Here is a 24452-nt window from a genome sequence, read left to right on the forward strand (position 1 = left end):
ATCACTCTTTTTGTGCTTCCACTTTCAAATTTCCCGTGTCATTAGATGCAAATCAATCAAATGTTTATGCTTTATCACACAAACGCATATTCCATGAGGGAAAGATAAAGAAAATTCAACAATTCTTTATCCCCATAACTTGTTTTAACTCCATGTGGATTATCCAATATAGTCACAAGGGAGGCAGGCAGGTCACAAAAGTAGTAGGAGATGTGATGGTGGAAGCAAGAGGTGGGCATTATGGGAGGAAGGGGCCCCGAGCCAAGGAAAGCAGATAACCTCTAGGAGCTGGAAAGGGCAAGGAAATGATTTCTTCCCCAGAGCTTCCAGAAGGAAGCAGCCTCGCCAGCACCTTGATTTTAGCCCAGTAAGATCATGTCAGATTTTTTACCTCCAGAACCTCGAGGTAATAAATGTGTGCTGTTTTAACACCCAAGTTTGTGGTCATTTGTTACAGCAGCCATAGGAAACAAACATGGAGCCAGCACATGAGCTCAAGTCTCTCTGGCTCCAGAACTTTCACTCATTCTTCTCTCTACCCAGTTTTGCCAAGGGCAGCTTCCTCTAGGACAATTTCCTTCACCGCCCCTCCCCACCCAAAGAAATCCTGTCTCCTGTTTACCTGGTCTTTACTTTGAAAGCCTGTCTGCCCTCTGCCATGACAAGCTTTCAAGACGGGGGCTGGGCTTTGCAATTGTCTGCGCCCACAGTGCCCGCATGATTGGTTGGTCCCATCCTCTGCCATGGAGGTTATTTAAGAGGCGCCTGTTCCTAACACATAGGGAAACCACACTTCAGGATGCATTTTTTTTTAATTGAGATAAAATTCACAAAGTGCAAAATTCACCATTTTAACTATTTTAAAGTGTACTATGAAATGGTTGTTATTATATTTACAGTGTTGTGTAACTATCACCACTATCTAATTCCAGAACATTTCATTCCCCCAAAGAGAAACCCTATATCCTTTAGCAATCATTTCCCATTCCCTCCGATTCCCAGCTCTAGACAACCACTATTTTCTTTGTCTGTGGAGTTGCCTATTTCATATAAATGGAATCATTTATTTATGCTAAGTTTCTTTCACTTAGCATAATGATTTCAAGGTTCATACATGTTGAAGCATATACCATAACTTCGTTCCTTTTTATGCATGAATAATATTCCATTGTATGGATATACCACATTTTGTTTATCCATTCATCTGATGAAGAACATTTGGATTGTTTCCACTTTTGGATATTATGAATAATGCTATTATCAACATTCACATACAAGTCTCTGTGTGGACATGTCTTCCATTTCTGCTGTGTATTGTTCTAGTTTGCTAAAGCTGCTGGAATGTACTATACCAGAAACGGGTTGGCTTTTACAATGGGGGTTTATTAGGTTGCAAATTTACACTTCTAAGGCCATGAAATGTCCACCTCAAGGCTTCAACAGGACAATACCTTCTCTGAGGAAAGACTGCCAGCATCCAGGACACCTCTGTCACATGGGCAGGCACATGGCCGGTGTCTGCTGGGCCTTCTCTCCCAGGTTCATTGTTTTCAGCCTCTGGCTTCAGTGGCCTCCTCTCTGCTTCCTGTGGGTTCTCCAGGGCTCTTCTTGAAACTTCTTTGAACTTTTTCTGCCTTTTATCCTCTTAAAAAGGAGTCCAGTAAGAGGATTAAGACCCACCCTGGGATAGGCCTCACCTGAAATAACCTAATCAAAAGGTCCCACTTACAATGGGTCTGCACCCACAGGAATGGAATAAAAGAACGTTATCCTTTCTGGGGTACATATAGCCTCCAAACTACCACAGGTGTATATGTAGGAGTGCAATTGCTGGGTCATATGATTATTCTGTGTTTACCAGGATGCAGTTCACAGTAGAACCCAATGCAACAACTATCTGTCTCCAGGCTGATGGAGGATATAGACATCCTAGGAAACAGAAAACCAAAGGCAAAGGAAAGAAACCCCTCTTAGCCCATATTTCCATTTCTTTTCCCTCCCCAAACTGCAACTGGGGCTGTTACTGTGTCACAAAATTAGCTAGTTTGAGTTTCAGCTCATTTCCTGAGCCACAAAATGACCCCAAGAGCAGGTTTTCAGGTGGGCATGGAGTTGACACTTTGACTATCCTCTTTCTAATCATTGCTTTAGACTTAGAAAGCCTCTGGCTTCAAACCTGTTGAGTCACAATTTAAAATCAGCCCCATAGACTCCCTATATGGCAAGGCTTTGTCCATATTTAATGCACAAATAACTATTTGTTATTGACTGTGCCTCAACTTAAATCCTTTCAAGTGAATCTCTTTGAAGACATGCCACCCACAGTTCAGGGTATTTCAACATTAGTTGAATTCTTTCCAAGTACAATCTGTAACAATTTCTTCACTTGTCCTTAGAAACAGGCCTTGAGCTTATACGTTTAAAGGGGGCAGTGGGATCTAGAGAATGTCAAGCAAGCTAAATGGTTGGGGTTGGTTTGTTCTGTTCTGTGCCCATGAAGAGCACTTAACTCATGGACAGCTAGAATTAGACTCTCCAAACTTCTCCCTCTCTCTCTCTCTGATCAGATGGGCGAGCCAAACTTAAAAGAAGTACAAATCCTCTGACAACCATAGCATCTTAGTATCATTTGCAGTTCCAAACAGCCCACAGGAAACCGGACCCTTGATAAGAGAAGCAGCATCACTTGTAAATTACAAGCATCAATGCACTAACATTTAAATTGACAATTATCACCCCTTCCAATGCTGGGCTCCTTCAGAAAGAAAGTCAAGTTGTTCAACTGTTGAATTGGTGGCTGGTCTCTCTCTGGTGGCTTGTTTACTAGTGGAAGGCCTGCAGCAGGTCAGGAAACATCCTCCTTGGTTTGGACTTGGCAGAAGAACCTGCTACAAAGGGAAAGGCCTCCTTAGAGCAGGGAGGACGGGGCGGCTAAAGTGGCCCCTAGGGGTCTCTGAGTACCCACAGTCTGGGAAGCCACACCACCCACAAGCCTACAGCGCTGCGTTGCTGTGTGACCTTGGACAAGTCGCTTTCCCTGTCTGGGCCTCAGTCTCTCATTTGTAAACCAGGGGGCTGGACCAGCTGACGCTGAAGAAGCCTTTTGCTCTACTGTGGTATGTAACCTTTCAGCCTTGATCTGAATGAAGAACTCTGCAAAGGCATAGGTCAATTTAAAGGGTCATATTTTGTTTTCTAGAAATGAAGGGGGTGCACTGAGAAATGCACTTTAGAACTGTGTTCTTGCAAAGGACAGGCTGGGCTGCAATTCAGCGGCTAGCCCCTGTCCTTGATCTCTATAGAATCTTAGGAATTCACCCATTCACCTTGTTTCTAAAGACAACGTGACATCTCTTGACAACAGAAAGCTCCTGGCAGAAGCGTGATTTCCCTGACCCAAGAGCCTCTACAGAAGAGTCTCCCAGGGAGGGAAGAGGCCAGTTCCCAAGCAGGGTCCCTGCACCCATTCTGCTCTCTGAGTTTGACTCTTTCAGCTCGGGACCACAGGGCAAGTATGAAATGGTAGGCAGAGAAATTTGCTTTCAGTTCAGCTCAGCCACCGGTGGGATGTGGCACAGCCTCGAAGGTGTTTCTCAAATTTGGGCTCAGACTGAACAAAGGACCCGCCAGACCCTCTCTTTGCTTTTCTCTGGCAGTTCTGGAACCCAGCCTTGCAATTTTACCCTGGCGCGAACCTGGCGGGGGAGGTGAGCAAGTCATGCCAGGTTGGAAGGGACTTCAAAGGGGCAATTCTGCCACTCACAGTGTTCCAGAATCCATCACCCCATAGCTTGTCCCCTTTCTGCTGCTTTCCAAAGTGGAGGCCAGAAAGAAGAAATCAAATCCCCCAGGAGCCCCTTCCAGGATTCTCTCGTTTCTCCCTCTTCCTTTTCCCCCACGTACAGTCATCGTTTTCTCCTGCCTGAACACCCCCAAGATGATTTCTGGTATGAAAATTCTGAGTTCTCTTTGGCATCCTGATCACTGGTCCCTGGAGCAAGTCCGGCTTGTCAATGTCTTCCAGAGAGATTGCTGGTCCCCAGAATGGGACATGTGTCCAGGTACCATGGGCTGACCAGGAGACAGTAGGACAGTCACTTCCCTCCTCCTACTTCCGAACAAGGACCCCCAAAAGGATATAGGAATAAAAGATGTCAAATTCCTTCTGTTATGATTCAGGAAGCATCTACCACTGAGATGTTTTTCTTGTTAGGTCTCCCTCCCTTCCCACCTGCCGTCTGTTCTGTGCACTTCACCTCCATGTTCAAGTATTATACTCAACATGAGAGCCCTAAGAGCTGTTACTATTATGCCCATTTTGTAGATCAGGACACTGAGGTCCAGAGAGGCAAGGTGACTTGCCTAAGGTCACACAGTAAGTGCTGGTACATGGCAGAGTCAGGATTCAAATCCAGGCCAGTTGGCTCCAGAGTCCATGCTTCTCAACCTCCATGGCCAAATGCCATCCCCTATAGCAGTAAGCAACGGCGGGACCCGAAACTGGCTTCAGAAGCCCCCTTTCCCACGCCTGGGGTCCCTGACAGCAATCAAGTGCAGCACATGCGGAGGCAGAGGCCTGGCCCTGGCAGCAGGAAAGCTGTGGCCGGTTGGGGTGGCCCTCTCCCAGCCTTCCAGGATGGAGCACCTTGGAAACAAGCAGCCTGCTGACTTGGCTGGGTCTACTGGCCCCACTTTCAAGGCTGAGGGGGAAGGGGAGGGCAGCAGAAGCCTGCGCCCCTAAGGCTCCTGCAGATGGAGCGGGCAGACCCCCTCCCACGGGCCAGGCCCCTGTAAATAGGCTCTGGGGGCTTCGTCTGTTTAGAGCTATGGTGGAGAGTTAGCTCCGCCAGGACTTCTCAGGACCATGCAGTCATCATGGGTTGGGGATCCCTGGAACCCCTCTTCTGAAACAGTGCTAACAAGGAACCAATTTTCTCTTTTCTAAACAGGAACACTGTGGCACACATTTGTCTACCTGAGACGCAGGTAAGTGCAGGGGTCAAGAGCAGGGGTCCCTAAGAGTACAAGCGATTTAACCAGGCCTCAGTTTCCTTTGCTGTAAAATGGGTACAATACTAGTGCCTCTTAGAATTTTTTTTAACTTGCTATTTTGAAATAATTTCAAACTTACAGGACAGTTATAAAAACAATACAAACCCCATACAGAGAACTCCAACATACCCACACCCCCTCCAGATACCCAGTTCTACCAATTTTAACATTTTGCCACCTTTGCCGTATCATTCTTTCATCTTTGTTCTGAACATTTTGAGAGCAAGTTGCACACATCCCACTCCTTGAACACATAATACTTCCATGAACATTTTCCACGAACAAGGATATTCACTTATGTAATCATCTTAAGTGCAGATATCAAGTTTAAGAAATTTAATGGTGATATAAAGTTTACAGTCTATATTCCAATTTTTTTGAATGTCTCAATAATGTCCTTTTGAGCCTTTTCTCCTCCGTTCTTAGATTCCATCCAGGATCATGTGATTGTCATTATCTCTTTAGTTTCTCTTTCTTTTATTTATTGTGGAAACATACAAAACATGAATCTTCCCATCCCAACCCCTTCCAAACATGCCATTCAATGGGATTAATCACATTTACAATGTTGCAGTATCCTCACCACCATCCCATTACTAGAACTTTCCCTTCACTTCCAAAAGATACTCTATATCCTATATCCATTCTGCATTAACTCCCCATTGCCCCTGGCCCTGACCCCTGGTAAACTGTATTCTACTTTCTGTCTCTATTCTCTGATATTTCTGCAAATTCTCTGATAGTTTCTTTGTGGTTACCACGGGGCTCTTCCTGCAATGGGTGTGGAGAGTGCACTGGAGAGCGGACAAAGTGGAAGCGGGAACCCCAATTAAGAGGCTCTGGTTTTGCTCAGCTGTCCCCAGGTGGTAATATGTGTGGAGGGATGAAGAGAAGTGGGTTGACGCTCAGTGGATACATGTTAATCAGTTTCTGTTCAAACTCACATAACCACTTCGAGGTAGAAGCATGCTGCTCCAATTTCTCTCCGCCTCAGTTTACCCAAGCCTGGAGGTAAAAGTCTACAGTCTGAGGTTTTATGGTCACGTTGGATGGGCTGGAATTTGACTCTATGAGTAATACCCAATTCTGTGTACTCTAGCACCCTAGAGTGTGTGGTGTGTGTCTGTGTGTGTTGTACAGAGGGTGTTGGATCTATTGGGGTCCCAAAGGGGTGGCAATGCCCAAGGAAAACCAATGAGAGGTATTTTTGAACAAAATGTTACTGCTATTAATCGGATGCTGTTTCCCACAGTTCTGTAACTTACTCTGGGGGGTCTCTAGGCTGCTTCCCTTATAGAGGAGACAGCATAAAGAGGCCAAATGTGGGTTTCTGTGGTGTTACTCTCCCAAGCACTTCGTGGAGATGTCACTGGGTGAGTTAAATAAGGCCCTACTGGGAATTTGGGAGCTAAGTGTTAAGTCCCGTTCGTAGAGGTCAGGATTCGCAGTGGAAAATGCTGCCTTGGAAATATTGCAGAGACATAAGTTATTTCTTGCTAAGTGCTTATGCAAATTGCATATTAACTCGACTGAGCACTAGAGAGAAATTTACAGAACAGTCCCTGCCATTAGGAAAACAGGCAGGTAGAAGGCTGAAGCCCTGGCTGACTTAGCCAGGCTGGGTGTTCTGCATTCAGATTTCCCAAGACGAGGATTCCTTCTCATGGATAATGAGCCTTGACTCCAAGTCGTGACCTGCCAGCATTTTGCACCATTCTCTTTCCCTTCTGCGTGTAGCGTGTGTCCTTGGTGTGGCAAGAATCCCTCATACCCCAATTGGGGATCCTACCACGAAGCAAAAAGGGTAAGCCAATTCAGGTCTCATGGGAATTTGGTGCATTACATTACAAAATACCCGGGAGCCTGAGCCAAGCCGGAACCCCTCTCCCCAACCTGGGTCCCTTCAATTCCTCCCCCCCACCCCGCTCTCCTTTCTAAGGCCACTGATACTCGCACCACATACCCTGCATCCAAACCCTCTTCTCCAGGCCCATGGCCTCCACCCTCAGAAGGGGCCAAGAGCCGCTTCCCTGAAGCACCCTCCAACCCAGAGCCCACACCACAGCCAGAATCTTCCAGAGCGCACCCCAGCGCCCGCCACCCTCCTGCCTACTGCTGCAAACCCTTCTGCAGCTTCCCTCCACCGTCGCCGTCAAGTCTTTCTCCTCAACATGGCGTTCAAGGCCCTGCCTGACCTTGCAATAGTATAAAATCCAAGACAAGACGCTGCCGAGACGAGACGCGGAGGAGACTGGGGGGGTGGGGGGTGGGGGGACTTGGCTTATAACTCGAAAAACATGAGAGGGAACATTGTTGGGCATCCATTTTCATGACTTCTGCTTACATACAGGGTGCATTCCCCAAAGCCCTGTGTATTAGGGTCCTGGGCGGCTGAATGGAGGCTCAGACACCGGGAGGGTGGGTGGGGGCGTGGGTAGCTGTGGTTCCCAGGCTCATGGACATCACTGACGGGGAGATTTTTTTTTTCTCTTTTAATCGGGACGATCCGGTTGCCAACTTTAAATTTCGCAAAGTTAGCACATTCAACAAAACACTGCCACCTTTTCATGAAATAAAGGACTTTTGTATACCAAAGCAAGTTCATCACTTCAGAATAAAGGTCAGTACTTTGGCTTTATGGGGTAAAACTTGCCACAACCACCTCATTTTTCTTATTTCACCTGGACCTGGGGGATTGGTTGCAGAGCACCGTGCTCCCCTCCTCCCGGCTCCGCTTACATTTCCATTGATCCCCGGGGCAGTCTTTGTCTCTTAATTGGCTGGCATGGTGAGGGGTGGGTGGGAGGCGAGAGTGTTCCCTCCCTTCCCAATACCCTACCAGCCAGGCCCCTCAAACTGGTTTAGTTGTTCCTGTCCCTGTGCCTATGTGGAATCCCTCTGCTCCCTGGCACCCCAAGGATAGGTGGTTTAGGGGGCCCCAGGAAATGGCACTCGTGGCACCGGCAGAGGAGCTCTCATGGTGGACATTGTCAGTGGGGGTGGGGTGGTGGAATCCCACACTAGTCCTCAGAAACCTACTTAAGTCAGAGCGGCCCAAGTTCAACTGTAGGACTGATTGTATCCTGAGTTCAGAAGCAGGCGGTGCAGGAGAGGCCCTGCGGGGATGGGCAGCGGGGGGCACCTGGGCCACCTCCTCTCCTCGGCCCAGGTCGGGGAGGCAAAGCTTGCCCTTGGCACCCTCCCGCCCCCATCTGCGCCTACCTGCTGTACTCTCGGACTAGTCTGGTGGCAATTCCACCGTTCCTCTGCCTGGACACTTTAGGAGAGGCAGGCCAAATGATTTGTCTACTTGATGGCAATTTCCAGAAAATGAGAAGGCTAGCAAGAGGGTGGGGACAAGGGGGTGGTGTGTAGACAGGCAGTCTTGGCTAGATGTGGGTCCCAGCACCCATGTGCAGTGGCAGGGGGTGGGGGTGGGGTGGACAGAGTCAGGGTTTCTAAGTGTAGCATTTCCGGTATGTAAATCGACTGGACGCTCAGTCACCATTCGGCAGGGTGGCAGCTGTCTGGCCGGGAGGCTCACCAAGTTCCAGGCTGAGGTACTGGATGTCACCAGCCCTCTCAGACTCTGACCTAACTTCTAAGAGACTGAAAGACAAAGCAGGCCCCAGACAGTCCTTTTACAAAGGGAGAGGTATCTGGTAGGATAATTGACTTTGGGCATTTGCAATATTTTTTCTTTGAGGGGGGTGGAGGGGGTGGGCAGGAAAGGTGTCTTGACACAAGGTAAATGTCCTTTTCTGTTGCTTCTGATTCCTGAGTCGGAGAAGGCCATCTTTAGGTCCCGCATCATCACTTGCTAATATTCCTCCTGGCTATGGTTCAATCGGCTGGAGCAGGGGTTGAAACACTTTCTGTAAAAGGCCAACCTGTATTTAGGAAGCTGGGGCCTCCACAGGAGGGAGGGGCAGGGAGGGCACCAGGTGCACAGGAACCTCCTAAACTCACGGGGGCCAGCACTCCTTCAGCTGTTTCAAGACTCAACAGTGCTTTTGGGGCTCTCACGCCACTTCCCGGGGCCAGGATTTGAAGTCCATCCATCTGGCTCTGAAGCATGGTCTTAACCATTCACCTGCTCGGGTTCCTAGTGACACTCTACCACCGGACGTGCTTAACCCCGCACCTCAAAGGACCTCCCTCTGGCTCCCGTGTTTAGGAATACAAAATATGGGTGCGATGGATGGCAGCCGGAGGGGGAACGATTTCTGCACCCTCGCAGTGAAGACCCTTCTCTCCCTTGGCAGCAGACCACTAATCCCACTACAGCTCATGGGGCGGCAGGAGCCAGTTGGGGGGCTCCCGGGCGGGATGGGGGCACAGGAAGGCTGCCGCAGGGCCGTGGGGGAGGGTGGCAGATGGTGCCCTCTAAGGCGAGTGTGGCTCAGGGCAGCCTATGCCGCAAAATGGTCGGGCCAGGCTCGACGCCGCCGCCCCGCCGCTGCAGAGAGCAGGGGTGCTTTCTCTTTGTCCTCGACAGCTGGGCCGGTTTGCGGGGGTCCTGCACGGGGCTGCAGCGTGCTTGTCGGATCATCTGGCACTCTGTTCATACCGACTCCGCCACCGTGCACTGGGTTTTCCGTGCACTCACCAAAGCCTGGAGAGCGCGGCCCCTGCCTCGGCCCCTGCGCCCGCAGCGCTCCGGCTCCCGCCGCCCCCAGCCCTCGCCCTCCCGGGCGCCCCTCTGCGTGTCCGCGGCCCTGGCTGCAGTCTTCCCTCGGCTTCCCTGGACCGGGCTCGGGAAAAGCAGGCTCGGCAGCGGCGCCGCGGCGGAGGGGCGCCAGAGGGTCGGCCTTTCACCCGGGCAGCTCCAAGGCCAGCGGGGTCCGCAGTCTAGACGAGGAGTCCGCGGGCCACGCGGCCAAGCGCCCGACCCCACCCCGACCGCCGCAGGCGGGGTGCCCCTGCCCCGCCCGCTCGAGGCCGCGCCCTGCGGTGGCGACAGCGCTCCTCCCCCCGCGCCTCCCCGGCTCCTCCCCGCGGGCGCTCCCCAGCTGACGGTACTCGCCCAGGGCCCCTCTGCCCGTTCCCCGCCATGGTGGCCTGGCGCTCCGCGTCCCTCGTCTGTCTGGCTTTCTCCTTGGCCGCCCTGGTCCAGAGAGGTAAGGCGAGAGGAGGGCGCGCGGGGACCACGCCCAGAGGGCCCTCGGGGCGGCCTGGGGGTCGCTCTGCGCATGAGCGGCCTGCAGCGGAGACAGCGGGCGGGGCGTGTGGGGGCGTGTGGGGCGGGCTGGGCGGGGGTCCCAGCCTCGAGCCCCCCGGGACTGACCCCGCCGCTGGCCGCTGTGGCCGGAGAGGACGGACCGGGCCCTCACTCATTACTGAGCTAGAAACAGCAGAATGGTTTTGTCCCCCTCCCCTAAAGTCCTCACCAAGCAGGTGTCGACACAGGAGAGGGTGCGTTTGGGAAACCTTGAAGAGACCACGCATTCCCTAGAGCAGGGGTCCTCAAAATTTACCGCGAGGCCACCTGCAGCCGAAGCACCTTGAGGATGGCGGCGGGCGCGGGGCGGGGTTGGAGGGGGTCGATGTGCGGGTGCTTCTGGTGCCTGCTCGATTTTTTTCGAGCCATTGGGTATATTTTGCCAAGGAGGAGGGGAGAGAGAATTCCTCTGAATCAAGGGAGCAAGTTTCTTAAACCCGAGTGTGGTCCAGGGACCAGACGCCCCGGGGTCCTGGTTGGAAATGCAGCATCTCAGGCCCCGCCCCAGACTGCTGAGTCTGATTTTGCCTTTTAACAAGATCCCCGGGTAATTCGCGGGCTCTTCCAGGTTCGAGAAGCATTTTCTTAGAATAAATGCCATCTGCGGTTAAAAATAGTCTCAAACGTGTACCAACAGAATCTTCTCATATTGATTTATATCCCATCTACACGTCAGAAAAAGGGTTTAAGGAAAACACCGCAATTGAGCACAAAATTGTGGTCTGAACTTCCTGGCTATGCAGGTAAACTCAGCTAGAGAAAAACAGGAGCTTAGCTGTCCTAGTCCCTAGTTCTAGTAAGATTTATGTCACACATCAGGCCCACCAGAAAACAATGGGCAATTTTGCAAAAGATGCAGAAATGTTTTTCATGTGACCAACCCTCATGGAGTTGAAACAAGAAGAGCCATTCAACATACTACAAATAGGCCAGGTTCTGTCCCAGGCCCTGATGATGCAGCAGTGAACAAAACTCAGACCCTGTCCTCATGGAGCTGACATCCTAGTAGAGAGAGAAAAGCACAAACAACAAATATATATAATATGCTGTCAATGCTGTGATGAAAAATAAAGCAAGTTAAGGGGATAAAGAGTCATTGAATTTTCCTTTTTATGTCTCCCTTATGAAATACAAATGATCAGGTCTCAGATTTTCACTGTTGATTTAGGAGATGGTAGAGGAAACTGAGAACCAGTGCACCCATTCTCCAGATGAGGAAACGGGGCACAGAGACACAGAGAGGTGAAATAATTGCCTAAGGTTACACAGCGATTAAGTGCTACAGCTAGGAGTGAAGCCCATGCTTATCTGACCTGAATCCCTGCTTTTCAACACTAGGCAAAAGGCCTTGAACCTGGAGGCTGCCCCGCTTTCTGGCTCAGTGGCCTTAGCAAAGTGAGTTTCTCTGAACCTTGCTGTGTGCCAGGCACTTCTCAAGTATGGTTGCTAATTCCCCCGACAATAACACTGATCAGGGATTATCCCTGTGTTCCAGATGAGGGGCCTGGAGTCACATATCCGCGGGAGGCAGAGCCAGGATTTGCCTCAGATAAGACTGCTGCCAGTCGATCTTTATTTTTGTTTGTTTGTTTTAATGAAGAAAGCTGAACCTGAGGGAGCTTTTGTTTCAAGTTAGGGAGCCAGTTTTCAGGATCTGTCGGGTCATTTGATTTCCGGTCCCGGTCCTTGGTACACAGAAGCACTTTGATGCACTTTTGTGAAATCCCTCCAGACTCGGGCAAGGAGAGACAGACTTCAGGTTCCCAAGAGTTCAGAGGGCATTCTTGTTCTAGTTACGGATGGGTTTTTAGTCCCCTGTCTATTTTACTAGTTCTGGAAAATCCTCAGAAGACAGGTATGCCATCTGTGTGTGCCTACAAAAATGGGCAGCTGTTCTTTGAGCAGTGGTGCCAGTGGGAGTAATAACGAGGACTCCGTTTCCAGAAAGCCTTCGATGCACCAGGCCCTCTGTGCTTCACACACATTTGCCCATCTTCGCAACCCTGATGTCCATGATGACCGTTTGGCACAACCTTGAAAAGTAACTGAGTGGTAAGCCATCCATACCTCAGATGGAATAGGTGTGGCCCAGAGAGGTTTGGTAAATTAGCCTGGATTTGAGCTGAGGTTTATTCAAATAGCCAAATCAGGGGTCCTGAACACAGATGCCTACGTTCTGGATCTGGCAGATAGTAGGAATGTGAGAAGTGAGCCAAGTATGAGTGACACGAGCGTGTTGGCAAACCAACAAGTGCCTGCTCCCTTAAAGAGAGGTAATCCAGCCTACAGTTGAAGCATTCCTGGGACCTTGGGCAAGCCACTTAACCTATGCCCTCAGTTTCCTCATCTGTAAAATGGGGACAACGTCACTGCCACCTCATGGGGATGTTATTAGGATTAGCCGGGTACAAATGTGGAAAGCACTTAGCACGGCGCCTGGCACTCTAAGCTGTTTTAGTGTTGCTTTATCAGTATTCAAATTACCCAAGACCCCCCAGGGCACATTAAAAAATGAATAAATGAAAAACCACCTTGCAAATCTTGACAACATGCTCCATGAAAGAAGCCAGACTGCAAAGGCCACATATTGTGTGATTGCATTTCTATGAAATGTCCACCACAGGTGAATCCATGGAGACAAAAAGTACATCTGTGGGTTGCCAGGGCCTGGGGGAGGGAGGAATGGCAGTGACTGCTGATGGGTACGGGGTTTCTTTTTGGAGTGATGAATATGTTCTGGAACTAGATGGGGGGATGGTTGCACAACCCTGCAAATACACTAAAAACTACTGAATTGTATACCTTGAAAGGGTGAGTTGTGACATTTGAATTATGTCTCAATAAAAAGCACACACTCAGCAGGCCAAGCTGAACAGATGTGGGAGGTGGCAGCCTGTGTGGCCTTGGGGTTGGAGGGTGGTTTTCAGGGGCCTTGGGTTTGGTCGGGAGGGGGTGAGATCCGAGCAGTGAGCTGCTCCAAGTTCTGGCCTGCTAGGATTGGGCAGAAGCCTTGGGGGTGCCCTGGGGGCCACCGGGACACCTGCAGGGTTGGCCCAGAGCTGCTGAACCCTTCTTCTGGAAAGGGACAGGGCTGACTGTACAGAGACAGGTGGCATCCTGGGGAGAGGGGACACTGAGCACCACTCATCACACTTGGACGGACGGAGGGTCTGGGGACTGTTTGCCTTCCAGTCTCACCTGCTTTGATTGGCTTTTGGCCCCTTCCTTCCTGTCACAGGTCACGCCCCTCTCCCTCTCCATCGCCTTGACAACCAGGTAACTAAAACAGGTTTGGTTTGTTTAAAAGCCACAGAAACCACACAAGAGGCACCACACAGGAGCTGGCATGAGCGGGCGGTGGAAGGGCCTGACGTGACCTCCAGTGGAGATGATGGTGGAGAAGCCCGTTTTGACTGCTGGGGTTAGGGCAAGGATGGGGCAGGTGGCTGCTTTCCGTTCTCCTGCTTTCAGGGAAGAGAACTTCCAGATGGGCTGACTTTTCTGCTCTGGTTTTTGTCATCCCCCCACCCCCACCCCCCGCCTGGTGTTTGTTTTTCCTGCAGCTGTGCCTTCCTCCTCTTTGCACCTTCTTAGCCTGCTGTCCCTCTGCTGCCAACCTGGATGTTCAATAACTGGCAGATCCTGCTTTGCATTTAAATGCTTAAAGGCATCCTAAACATATATTAGGAACCGGGCAGGTAGGTGTTCCCTGGTAGAGGGTGGGAAGCTGGGTAGGCAGAATAATGACCCCCCAAGATGTCCCTATTTGCATTGTTTTAAGCTGCTAAATCTGTGGTAATTTGTAACAGCAGCAGTAGAAAAAATACGACAGAAGCTAAGGGTTAGATTTTAGCGTCCTCTTCGTTCTTCGAAAAAACCGGTTTGTGATGTTTCTGTACATTGTTCCAATGTCACCATTTAAAATCAATCTCCAACATACTCAAAGTTCAGGATTTAAAAAGAAATGCGCAGAAAACTGGGTAGCAGTGAGGTTCTTGGCGCCGCCGTGAGCATTTTAGAGGGCGAGGTCCTTGCTGGGTCTCGGGAGGCCTTTTCCGTCGCACCCCAGGGCAGTCGGGGCAGGGTTCACAGCCTCCACCCCCCCCCATCCTGGCTTCAGTTAATTATGGTGGGGGGGGCGGGATCAGAGCAGGCATGGGTGGGCCTAGACCCCCACCCCAACCGATGTGGGGCTCTGTGTTGTGCGTCTCCTAAGCTGTCAGAAGGTTCCGCAGCTGTAAACAAACTTTGCAAACTGCTGCTGTCATTGAACCCCACTGGTCGGAGGCCCCTGCTCAGGGAATAGCTGTTTAAAGGAGAGGCTCCACCACCCTTGGCTTCCGTTCGGGATTCTTTTCCAAATCCGAGGTGGTACCCTCTGCAGGAAGTGCTGCTGCAGTGCAGAATTCATTACCACCAAAATAGTGCCCCGCTCGGCCCGGGTTCATTTTGTCCTTTTTCTATTTGCTGGCAGCAGGTGCCTCGTCTGCACCCAGGGGCTGTGATCTCTGCTTTGTCGCCTCTCAGAGTTGTTGGAGGACAGGCCAGTGAGTCGCTAATGCAAATAAGCTGGGCAATGTCAAGGTGCCGAAAAGAATTCAGCGGCTGGTGTTAACCCAAGCCTTTACTTGGCCAGGATCAAAGTGCCAGTTGAATTAGCGAGCAGGGCTCAGAGACCCCAAATTGGCTCACAAGGAAGAACTGACCCAGGAGCCCCTCTGCTCCGGGCTCGTAGTATTCCCTTTGGACTTTTTCATTCATTGGGCTTTGTCACGTCTGCTCAAAACCATGCAAGAGTCCAAAAGAGAAACACACCCAGACCATGTCTTAATCCTTTAACCGCTGGGGCTCCCGTTTCTGTCCTTGCACTGCTCTGCTTCCCACTTCTGCCCTGAAACTGCTCCCAGGTGAAGGTCAGCAGTGACTTGTGGGGCTAAATCCCAGGGCTGTTTGACAGTGTTGAGCACACCCTCCTCCTAGAAGCGCTGCCCCTACCTCCACCTCCCCACCCCCTACCCCAGGCCCTGGGAGGTCATACCCACCTCCGACCTTAGACCTTAGGGTTGGTGGCAGTGCTTCTGGACTGAGATTCAGCTGCCTGCTCCCCAGCCCCATGTGTGGGCTGCTGCCCCCTGCTAGCACCCCTTGACAGCTGAATCCCAGCCCCTCCCTCAGGACCCTTGGGCCTCCCAGTAACCCGGCTGCCAAAGGACTAATACCCTGCACAACTGGATGTTACCCCTGCTACTAGGCATCTCGGAGGGACCCTGAGCAAACCTGAGCCTCTGCTCCCTCTCCAGATTTCTCCCCGCCAAGCCCTGGCCACGCCTCCTTTTTGGGCTCTGGCCACTCCCCCACGCCTCTGTCCCCCATGACTGCCAGGACCACCCCGAGAATCATCCAGCTTCTAACCTTTTGCCACCCCATCCCTTCTACCTCCCTTGGCTCGGCCACTGTCCCCTCGCCCTTGGACCTCTGGCAGTGACCTCCCAACAGGCAACTCAGTGTCCTCTCCTGCTCCCTATAGCCTGGTGTCCACACAGCAGCCAGAGGCATCTGCAAAACCTAGATCACATCCCTTCCCTCCTCTGCTTGGAACCCTCCGATGACTTCAGTCCCACTCTTATGGCAGCCTCCCTGCACCCTCGCTCTGCTCCAGCCACCCGGGCCTCCCTGCTGGGCACCTTCGCGTTTGCTGCCCCCTCTGACTTGAAGCTCCTCCCCCAGATAGGTACCTAGTTCTCTGCCTCACCTCTTCCCTGACTACCCTCTTTAAAAGGGTCTCCCCAAATCCCCTTCTATCCCCAGCCTGCTTCCATTTACTTTAAAGCAGGTACCCGCTGATACGATGTGTCCACCTGTGTGTACTTACTGCCTGTCTCTGCTGCTAGACTCTGTGCTTCTTGAGCATGGGGACTTGGTTGGTGTCCACTTTAGCATCAGCCTTTAGAACAATACCTGGCACAGTCGTGATGGTGTGCTCAAACACAGTAATTAAAGAAAGTCCAATCAAGGGCCTCTTTACAAGACAAAGCAACAAGGGGTGGTGAAGTTCGTTTTGGCGAGCAGCATCAGGAGTGTTTCCCACCCTTGGCACTCAAGGGGCAAAGGGAGTGAGGGGTCCTGTTGGAGAGGGGTGGGCCACCTGCGCAGGGACACAGCCAACCTCTGACAGCCTGGAGAGAGGGAGCCTTTGGTGTCTGCCTCCCGATGGCTAAACCGATGGGTCCCAAACTGTGCACCCAGGTGTTCTGGGTGCTGCAAACGCACGGCGGCAGTGAGCTCATGGTGATGCCACGGGCTATTTAAAATCTTTGAGGAAAATGCAGCAATACCTGTCAGACACCGTGTGTGATGGTTGGGTTCATGTGTCAACTTGGCTAGGCGGCCTAGCTGTCTGGTCAAGCGGGCACTGGCCTGACGATTCCTGTGAGGCTATTTGAGGCTGGTTGGTTTGTCGGATCATCAGTCAATTGCCTGCAGCTGACTGATGACTCATCAAGGGGCGTGCTTCCACAGTGAGAGAATGCAATTGGCTGGATTTGGTCCGGGTGATCAGTTGGAGGCTTATAAGCCGGACGGTTAGGGAACCTTCACTTCTTCTTCGGCTGCTCAGTGAAGCTTTTCCTGGGGAGCTCGTCGAAGTTGCCAGTTCGTTTCCTGAGGAGTTCGTCAAAGTTGTCGGTTCGTTTCCCGAGGAGTTCGTCGGACGTCTTCCTTGGAGTTGACAGCTTGTTGACGGCTCTGCAGAATTTGGACTCGCCCGCAGTTGCGTGAGTCACTTTTACAATTTGATAATAAGAGACATCTCTCATTGATTCTGTTTCCAAGGAGAACCCTAACTAATACACCGTGCAAATCCTGTTATTAGGTTGCTTGGGTCTTCTAACTAATAAATGGAGCACTGTGTAAAAATCACTGAGACACTAAGGGAACCTATGAGCTAAACCCAACTGGAAGCCAGAGGGCAAGAACCCACTGATGGAGCCTGTACTTGTCAGCTGCCTAGGGCACGGAGGGTGGATCTGAGCTGGGGGTGGGGGACGTGGCAGCTAGAAGGCCCAGTGCTCACTTGCTCTCTGCGAATGAATGATTGAGGGGTTGCTGGGCCAGGGCTAAGAAGTTCAAACCCAGCCGCCAAGGCTCATCTCTGCTCCACGATGTCTAGGGCCTCAGCCGGGAAGACTCAGATGGCTGGGGACTGGAGTCATCTGGAGCCTTTGTCACTCACATGTTGCCAACGATGGGCTCAGCTGGGACTGTCAGCTGGAGCGCCTACACATGGCTACCTTACAGCGTGGCAGCCATATTTGAACTTCTGACATGGCCACCCAGGGCCCTAAGCATGACCTTTTATGACAGCCTTGGAGGTCACTCAGCTGCACTTTCACTGCCTTCTATAGGCTCTGAGTTCCTGGGGCCAGTCCATGTTTGAGGGGTGAGAACACCTCTCAATGGGGCAGTGTCAAAAAAATTTGTAGTCAAATTTAAAAACTGCCATAAAAGCCCACTCAGGTTTCAAGGCCAAGCTCAAATGCTACCACCTCTGGAACCTTCTCCGGTTCTTCCAGTTGCTATTACCACCTACCTGACTTCTCTGGTTCATTTGTGATACCCTGTTAGCTAGAGCTAGCCTCGTTTGCACAGACTTTCGGCATGGGGGACGGCCCCCTCTGAGAGCACATTGCCTGGCATCTGGCTGCCTTGGAGGAACTTACAGAGAGGGGGTCTCTAGGGGCTGTAGAACCCCATGAAGGTGGGGATTCTTTCCACTCAAAGAACAGTCCTCGAGGGTTGAGCAGCTTCTTTCCTGGCGGGAGGCTGTAAAGCAGGTTTTCTCAACCCTGGCACTGTCGACATTTGGAGCCAACTGGGTAATTCTTGGTCGTGGGACCTGCCCTGTGCGCTGGGCCTCTGTCTACTGGATGCCAGGAGCACCCCTCCCCCCACCCCACTTGACCGCCAGGCACTGCCAGATGTCCCTGGGGGCAGGATCACCCCATTGAGAGCCATTGCTGCAGAGACCAACATTTTCTTTGTAATTCCTCTGTCTGTTTTCAGAGTTTCTCATGAGTCACCAAAATTTTCTGTCATCATCACATTGCCTCAGGATAGGCATGTTGGAGTAAATCAGATCACAGCCAAGCTTGGTGGATGGGTGTCAGCTGGGGCCGACTCTGGGTGGGATCTGAGCTCATCGTAGTCAGATCAGGCATGTTCACCATAGGCGGTTATTCTCTGTGTCGCTTTCCACAGATGGCTGGTCCCATCCCTTTTGTGTTGATCCTTATTCTTTTCCATTTTGGGGGCTGGTGGTGACCTTGTCTTCTTGGATATGTTCTATGATTGATTACAAGAGTAATATGTGGTTTTTTTTTAGTAATCTTGGAAAATGCAGAAAAGTGTACAGAAAACACAGACCCCATAACCCAGGGATAACCACTGTTAGCATGTTGATATACAGTATTTCCTTAATTTTTTTCTATGCAGAAATATATGTATCACATTATTGGTATTGTATTAGTTAGGGTTCTCTAGGGAAACAGAACCAACAAGAGATACCTGTAAATAAGATTTTATAAAAGTGTCTCACGCAACTGTGGGGATGCATGAGTCCAAATTCCATAGGGCAGGATGCACAAGTCCAAATTCTGTAGGGCAGACAGAGAACAGGCAACCCTGATGAAGGTGTTTGACGAACTCCTCAGGAGAGGCAGGCTGGCTGAAGAAGTGAAGGTCCTCTATCTGTTTTGCTTAAAAGTCTTCAACTGATTGGGTTAAATCCAACTGATTGAATTCTCTCATTGCAGAAGACACATCCTTCATTGATGTAATCAGTCACAGCTGCAGCCAACTGACTGATAATTTAATAAACCAGCCTTCTGGTTTATTAACTGTCCTTGCAGTAACGGTTAGGCCAGTGCTTGCTTGACCAGACACCTGGGCACCATCACCTGGCCAAGTTGACACATGAACCTAACCATCACAGGTATCAAACTGTGTCTTCAGCTTTTCCCCTTTATTGTGAAATATAACATTTATAATAAAGTGTAGAAGGCCTATAGGCACAGTTTAATGAAGAAGTATAAAGTGAAAACTGGTGTCACCCCCAAGTAGGTCAAGAAAGAGGATGTTGCCAACACCTGAGTAGACTGCTGATCCCAGCTCCCTTCCTGACCCCAGAGGCAGCCGCCACCCTGACCTTCATGATAGACATTTTCTTGCTTTCCTTTATAGTTTTACCACCTATATCTGCAGCCCTAAATAATACATTTTTGTTTTGCTTGTCTTTTAACCTTGTAGAAATGGAATCACACTGTATGGGATCTTTTGTGTTTTGTCTCTTTCACCCAATATTGTTGATGATCTGTTGTTATGTCATCGCTACGTATTGTTCTGCTGTTTGAGTACACCACCAGTTATTTTATCTGTTCTTCCATTGATGGTCACTTGGGTAGTCTCCAGTTTTGAGCCACTTTGAGCTGTGCTGCCATGAGTATTCCTATGCACGTGTGCACAGCTTTGTCTGTGGTAGTGGTTCTCAAACTGTGGTCCAGGGACTGTTAGGGGATCCCTGGGACCTTTTTACCAGGTCAAAACTATTTCATTCCTCTGACGACTAATGGAATGTAGGTCTTCTGGTGTTTTAAAAATTTCTCAATTTTAACTTCAAATACAGTAAATGTTGAGGGACATCATAACCCACTTAAACAAAAGCACTTTGGGGTCCTCAATAATCTTTGAGTATATAAGAAGTCCTAAGACAAAAAAAGTTTCAAAATTGCTGTTCTAGGGATATACCTAGGAATGGAATTTCTGGGTTATGCAGGGTTTGTAACTTCAGTTTCACCAGATGATGCCAGGCTGTCTTCCAAAGTGGTGGTACTCATTTATATTCCCAAAGCAATGCATGAAAGTTGCTGTTGTGCCACATCCTTACCTCATAACACTGGTATTGTCAGACTTTATTCTAATTTTAGCCTGCTGGTGAGTATATAATTGTAGCCTAAGGTTTAATTTGCATCTTTCCAATTACTAATGGGGTTGAGCATCTTTTCATATATTTATTATCCTATGAGATTTCTTCTTTTATGAATTGCCTGGTCAACTCTTTTGCTCAATTTCTGTTTATTCTTTTTCTACTGGTTCTCAATCACCAGGCTTTATTTTCTTGTGTGTGTGGTTATTTTTGGCTGTGTAGTGTTCATTGTCTTTGAAATATATATGTGGGAGATTCTTTGAAGCAAGGATAAAAGTACATTCTTCCAGAGGAGATTCGTGTTTGCTTTCGCTGACTGCCTTGGGGCATTGCTAGCCTGGGGCCACCATAAACAAGTTCCTAACCTTTTCTCCTTGTTTGCGCAGCACCCCGGCAGCCTTCCGTGCAGTCCCCTGGGGGTTGAATTTGAGAGTAGCAAGTTTGCTTCTGAGTTATTCTTTTTTATCATATTTTTTATTGTAGAATATAACATATATCCATAAAAGTGATAGCTTTCCAAGTGCAATTTAACAAATAGTTAGCAAATTTCAAAGAGTATTATAGGTTACAATTCCACAGTTTCAATTATTTCCTTATGAAATATAACATATATACAAAAAGATAATATCTTTCAAAGTATGCTTTAACAAGTAGATATATGGGAAATTTCCAAAGTTGTTATGAGTTATAGTACCATAGTTTCAGTTATTTCCTTATTGTGAAATATAGCATATACACAAAAAAGTATAGATTTCAAATTACAATTTAACAAGTAGCTATAGAACAAATTTCAATGGATGCTATGTGTTACAGTGCCACCATTTTAATCCTTTCCTTCCAGCTATTCTAATACCTTAGCAACTAAGAAAAAAGAAAATTATATAGAGATTCAGTATGCATAATTCTTTGTTAAATTCCATCTTGTCTGTTGCTGCCCCTTCCTCTAGTTTAATCACTTTCCCGATCTTCAGGGATGTCTAGGCAGTGACCACCCTAACTTGTTCATGTTGAAAAGGGGTGTCAACTTTATGAGCAAAGGGGACACATCTGGTTGATGTTCTTGAAGAGGCTCCTGCCTCTGGGTTTTGGGACTTAGCTGGCATACGAGTTCTCTGAAGGATTTAAGCTTCTGACGAATAATCTTAGTGAGTGAAACTTTCATAGAGTCTCAGATAGGGATCCAGGCACTGTTTAAGGTTTTGAGGACCACTGTTGACTTGAGCCTATCATATTGTGGTCATTTGGCATATCTAGGTGTTCTGAGTTATTCCTACCTCAAAAGTGTAGCCCTTTGGGTTCCCAGCTTGATGTAGGAAGAATCTTCTATTGGATTTCCCAACTTTGATGACCATGGCCTAGACCTCTGTCCCTTTTGCCAGCCTTTGAAGGCTGCCGAAACCAAAGTCAAAGTGTGTCCAGATTGGCCAATGCCCTCAGGGCAAGTGGCTGAATATTTAGTTTGACTCTAGGTCTTTGCTGTTATAAATTATGTTTTAATAATTAATACGTGTACATAAATATTTGAGGGTGGCTGGGAGTGGTTGGAGAGAGAAGAGCTGAACCTCAGTCAGTGCTCAATTGAAATCACCTCTTAATGTTGGTATTGTCACATGTCCACACTGGGCGCATGAGGGGGGCTTGGGGAACAGTCCTGCCTCATGGCCTGAGTCTTGTGCTGAGAGTGCAGGGAGTCGAGATTGGAAGGAGTAACACCAGGGGACAAAGGGAGCCAATTAAGGAAGCGCAGACTGTCATGGCACCCTAGGGGCCTGGCTCAAGTTGCAAACCCTGAGCTGGCAGCTGGGCCAATGCCAATCAGCCTAGTGTTGTGGGACCTGCTACTGCAACGTGGCACTACCTGGAGTGCAGCAAGGCCGGTGTCTGGGTTGATCGGCACAGTCAGTTCTCTCCAGGGACCATTAAGTGGGTGCTGCTTGGTGCTGGGCCAATGGAGATGACTCAGGCCCTGGTCCTGCTTCCAGGAGCTCACAGGCTAGTGGGGCTGGAGAGTGGGGTCTCCTCCTAAAGCTGGGGATCCATGTGGGGGAAGGGCAGAGCATTGTGACAGGGATTGCTGGTGCTGCTAGGGTCTCTGTGGTGACCGAGCTGGGACTGTGCCAGGTGGGACAGAAGAGGAGTAAGGCCTGAGGAGAACAAGAAGGGATAGCTCTGCAGGTCCAGGGGACCAGGTGGGCAGGCAAGGATTGGGAAGATAGGGCTGAGGCCAGAGAGTGAGATTTCCAAGGCAGGCAGTTTCTTGTCTAGCATGGGGGTGGAGTTAGAGTTGACTTCAGCGAAATGAGGTGAATGAAGGGTGTTGGAGCTGAGGAAGGAGGTGAAGGAGCTGAGGGCAGGATCTGGATAATAATTAGGCTATAGCAGCAGCATAGGCCATGCTGACTTGAGGTGGAGAGAGAATGCATGGGTCCCGCCATCACCAGCCAGCTCCACCTGGGAGAGAATATGCTGGAAGTCAGGAGAGGACAACCTTTAGGAATGGAGTGACAGTCAGGGAGTGGGGAATGGTGAAGGTGGGTTTCTCGGCAGGTCCTGATGCTCCCTCTAGAGGAGGAAACAGAGGCAGCACGTCACGAATGGACTTGGCTTCAAGCTGCCCAAGTCTTTGTGTAGCGGGTGGAATTCCCTTCCCCTCCCATATGTTAAAACAGTTCCCAAATTCTCCCCACACCGTATAATTCACCCATTTAAAGTGTACAATTTATGGTTTTTAGTATAGTCACAGACTTGGGCAACCATCACCACTGTCTAATTTTAGAACATTTTCATTACCCCAGAAAGAAACCCCACACCCATGAGCACTCTACCCCCCCCCCCACTCCCACCCCCAGGCCCTGGCAACCACCTATTTACTTTCTGCCTGGATGGATTTCCCTCATCTGGACATTTCAAATAAACAGAATCCCACAATATTTAGCCTTTTGTGTCTGACTTCTTTCACTCAGCATAATGTTTTCAGGGTTTACCCATGTTTTAGCATATATCACTACTTCATTGTTTTTGATAGCTAATAATATGCCGTTGTATGGATAGACCACATTTTGTTCCTCCCTTCATCAGCTGATGGATATTTCAATTGTTTCCACTTTTGGCTACCATGAATGATGCTGCATGAGTAACAATTCATGTACGGGTTTTTGTTTCAACACTTGTTTTCAGTTCTCCTGGGAAAAATCCTAGGAGTGGAATTGCTGGGTCATATGGTGATTCCATGTTTAGCTTTTTGATGAACTGGAAGACTGTTTTCCACAGTGGCTGCCCCATTTTACATTCCGCCAGCAATGTAGGACAGTTCCAATTCCCCCACATCCTTTCCAACACTTATAAGTGGGTGTAAGTGGTACTTCATTGTGGTTTTGATTGGCATTTCCCTGATGACTAATGATGTTGAGCATCTTTTCACATGCTTGTTGGATCATGTGTTATTGAGTGAAAGTCCATCTAGTGAAAAGGGTGTGGGCCCTTCACGTTTCCTCTTAGATTGATTTATTCCCTGGTACTTTATGATATATTGTTCCTGTTGTAATGGCTCTTACCTCCTGGACCTTACCACCCACCCCTTACCACCCCAGAATGAGATCTTATTAATAAAATCTATCACTCACCTTCCATATTTTCAACTGTTACCCTTCTCCCTTTCCCCAATTCTTTTCACTCAGCCTAAAAACATGCTCAGGTTTTCCTTCATTCTGCAACATCTCTCATTCCCCTGCCTCCCTCTTAAGCTAATACCCCATGTCCCTCCTTCAAAGCTTCACTCCCTGCCCTTCTTCCTCATCTCCTTTGATTTCTCAATCGATTTGGGTTGAGAAGGTTTCACTAAGGCCACCAGGGTAAATTTTTTTAAGTTGGTTATTGAAGTAGCAGGTCTCAAACCATTGGCTCCAGTGACTTCTGGGAGTGGGATTGGAAGGAAAAGGGGTGACGCTCCCTCCTTACTGGTGGCTGAAAGTGTCTAGACCAGTGACGTCCAAACAGTGGGCTGCAAGGGCCCTTGAGTCTACGTTGGACTCAAGATTGTCTGTTTAAAAATGCATTTAGATAAGCAGGGAGAAATTTAAAAATGTATTTAGATGTTGCTGTGATTAATTGTAGACATTAAAAAATCTGACAGGGCAGGCTTTCCTTAAATTTTTTTCTGAAATGTCCTATTTCCCCATGCTTATTTTCCATGTACACTTT

The 24452-nt window shown here is 49.3% G+C and overlaps 1 protein-coding gene across 4 annotated transcripts in view; it reads left to right on the forward strand.

Moving 5' to 3' along the window:
* The first annotated feature begins 10042 nt into the window (after positions 1-10042).
* Positions 10043-24452, forward strand: part of CD99L2 (CD99 molecule like 2) — a 109223-nt gene continuing 94813 nt past the window's right edge. For all 4 annotated transcript variants that reach the window (XM_037822365.1, XM_037822366.1, XM_037822367.1 and 1 more), the window contains exon 1: positions 10043-10172. In XM_037822365.1, the coding sequence (XP_037678293.1) occupies positions 10106-10172 (67 nt within the window). In that variant the 5' untranslated portion in view covers positions 10043-10105. The remainder of the gene's footprint in view (positions 10173-24452) is intronic.

The sequence above is a fragment of the Choloepus didactylus genome, chromosome X, assembly GCF_015220235.1.
Source record: "Choloepus didactylus isolate mChoDid1 chromosome X, mChoDid1.pri, whole genome shotgun sequence".
Lineage (NCBI taxonomy): Eukaryota > Metazoa > Chordata > Mammalia > Pilosa > Megalonychidae > Choloepus > Choloepus didactylus.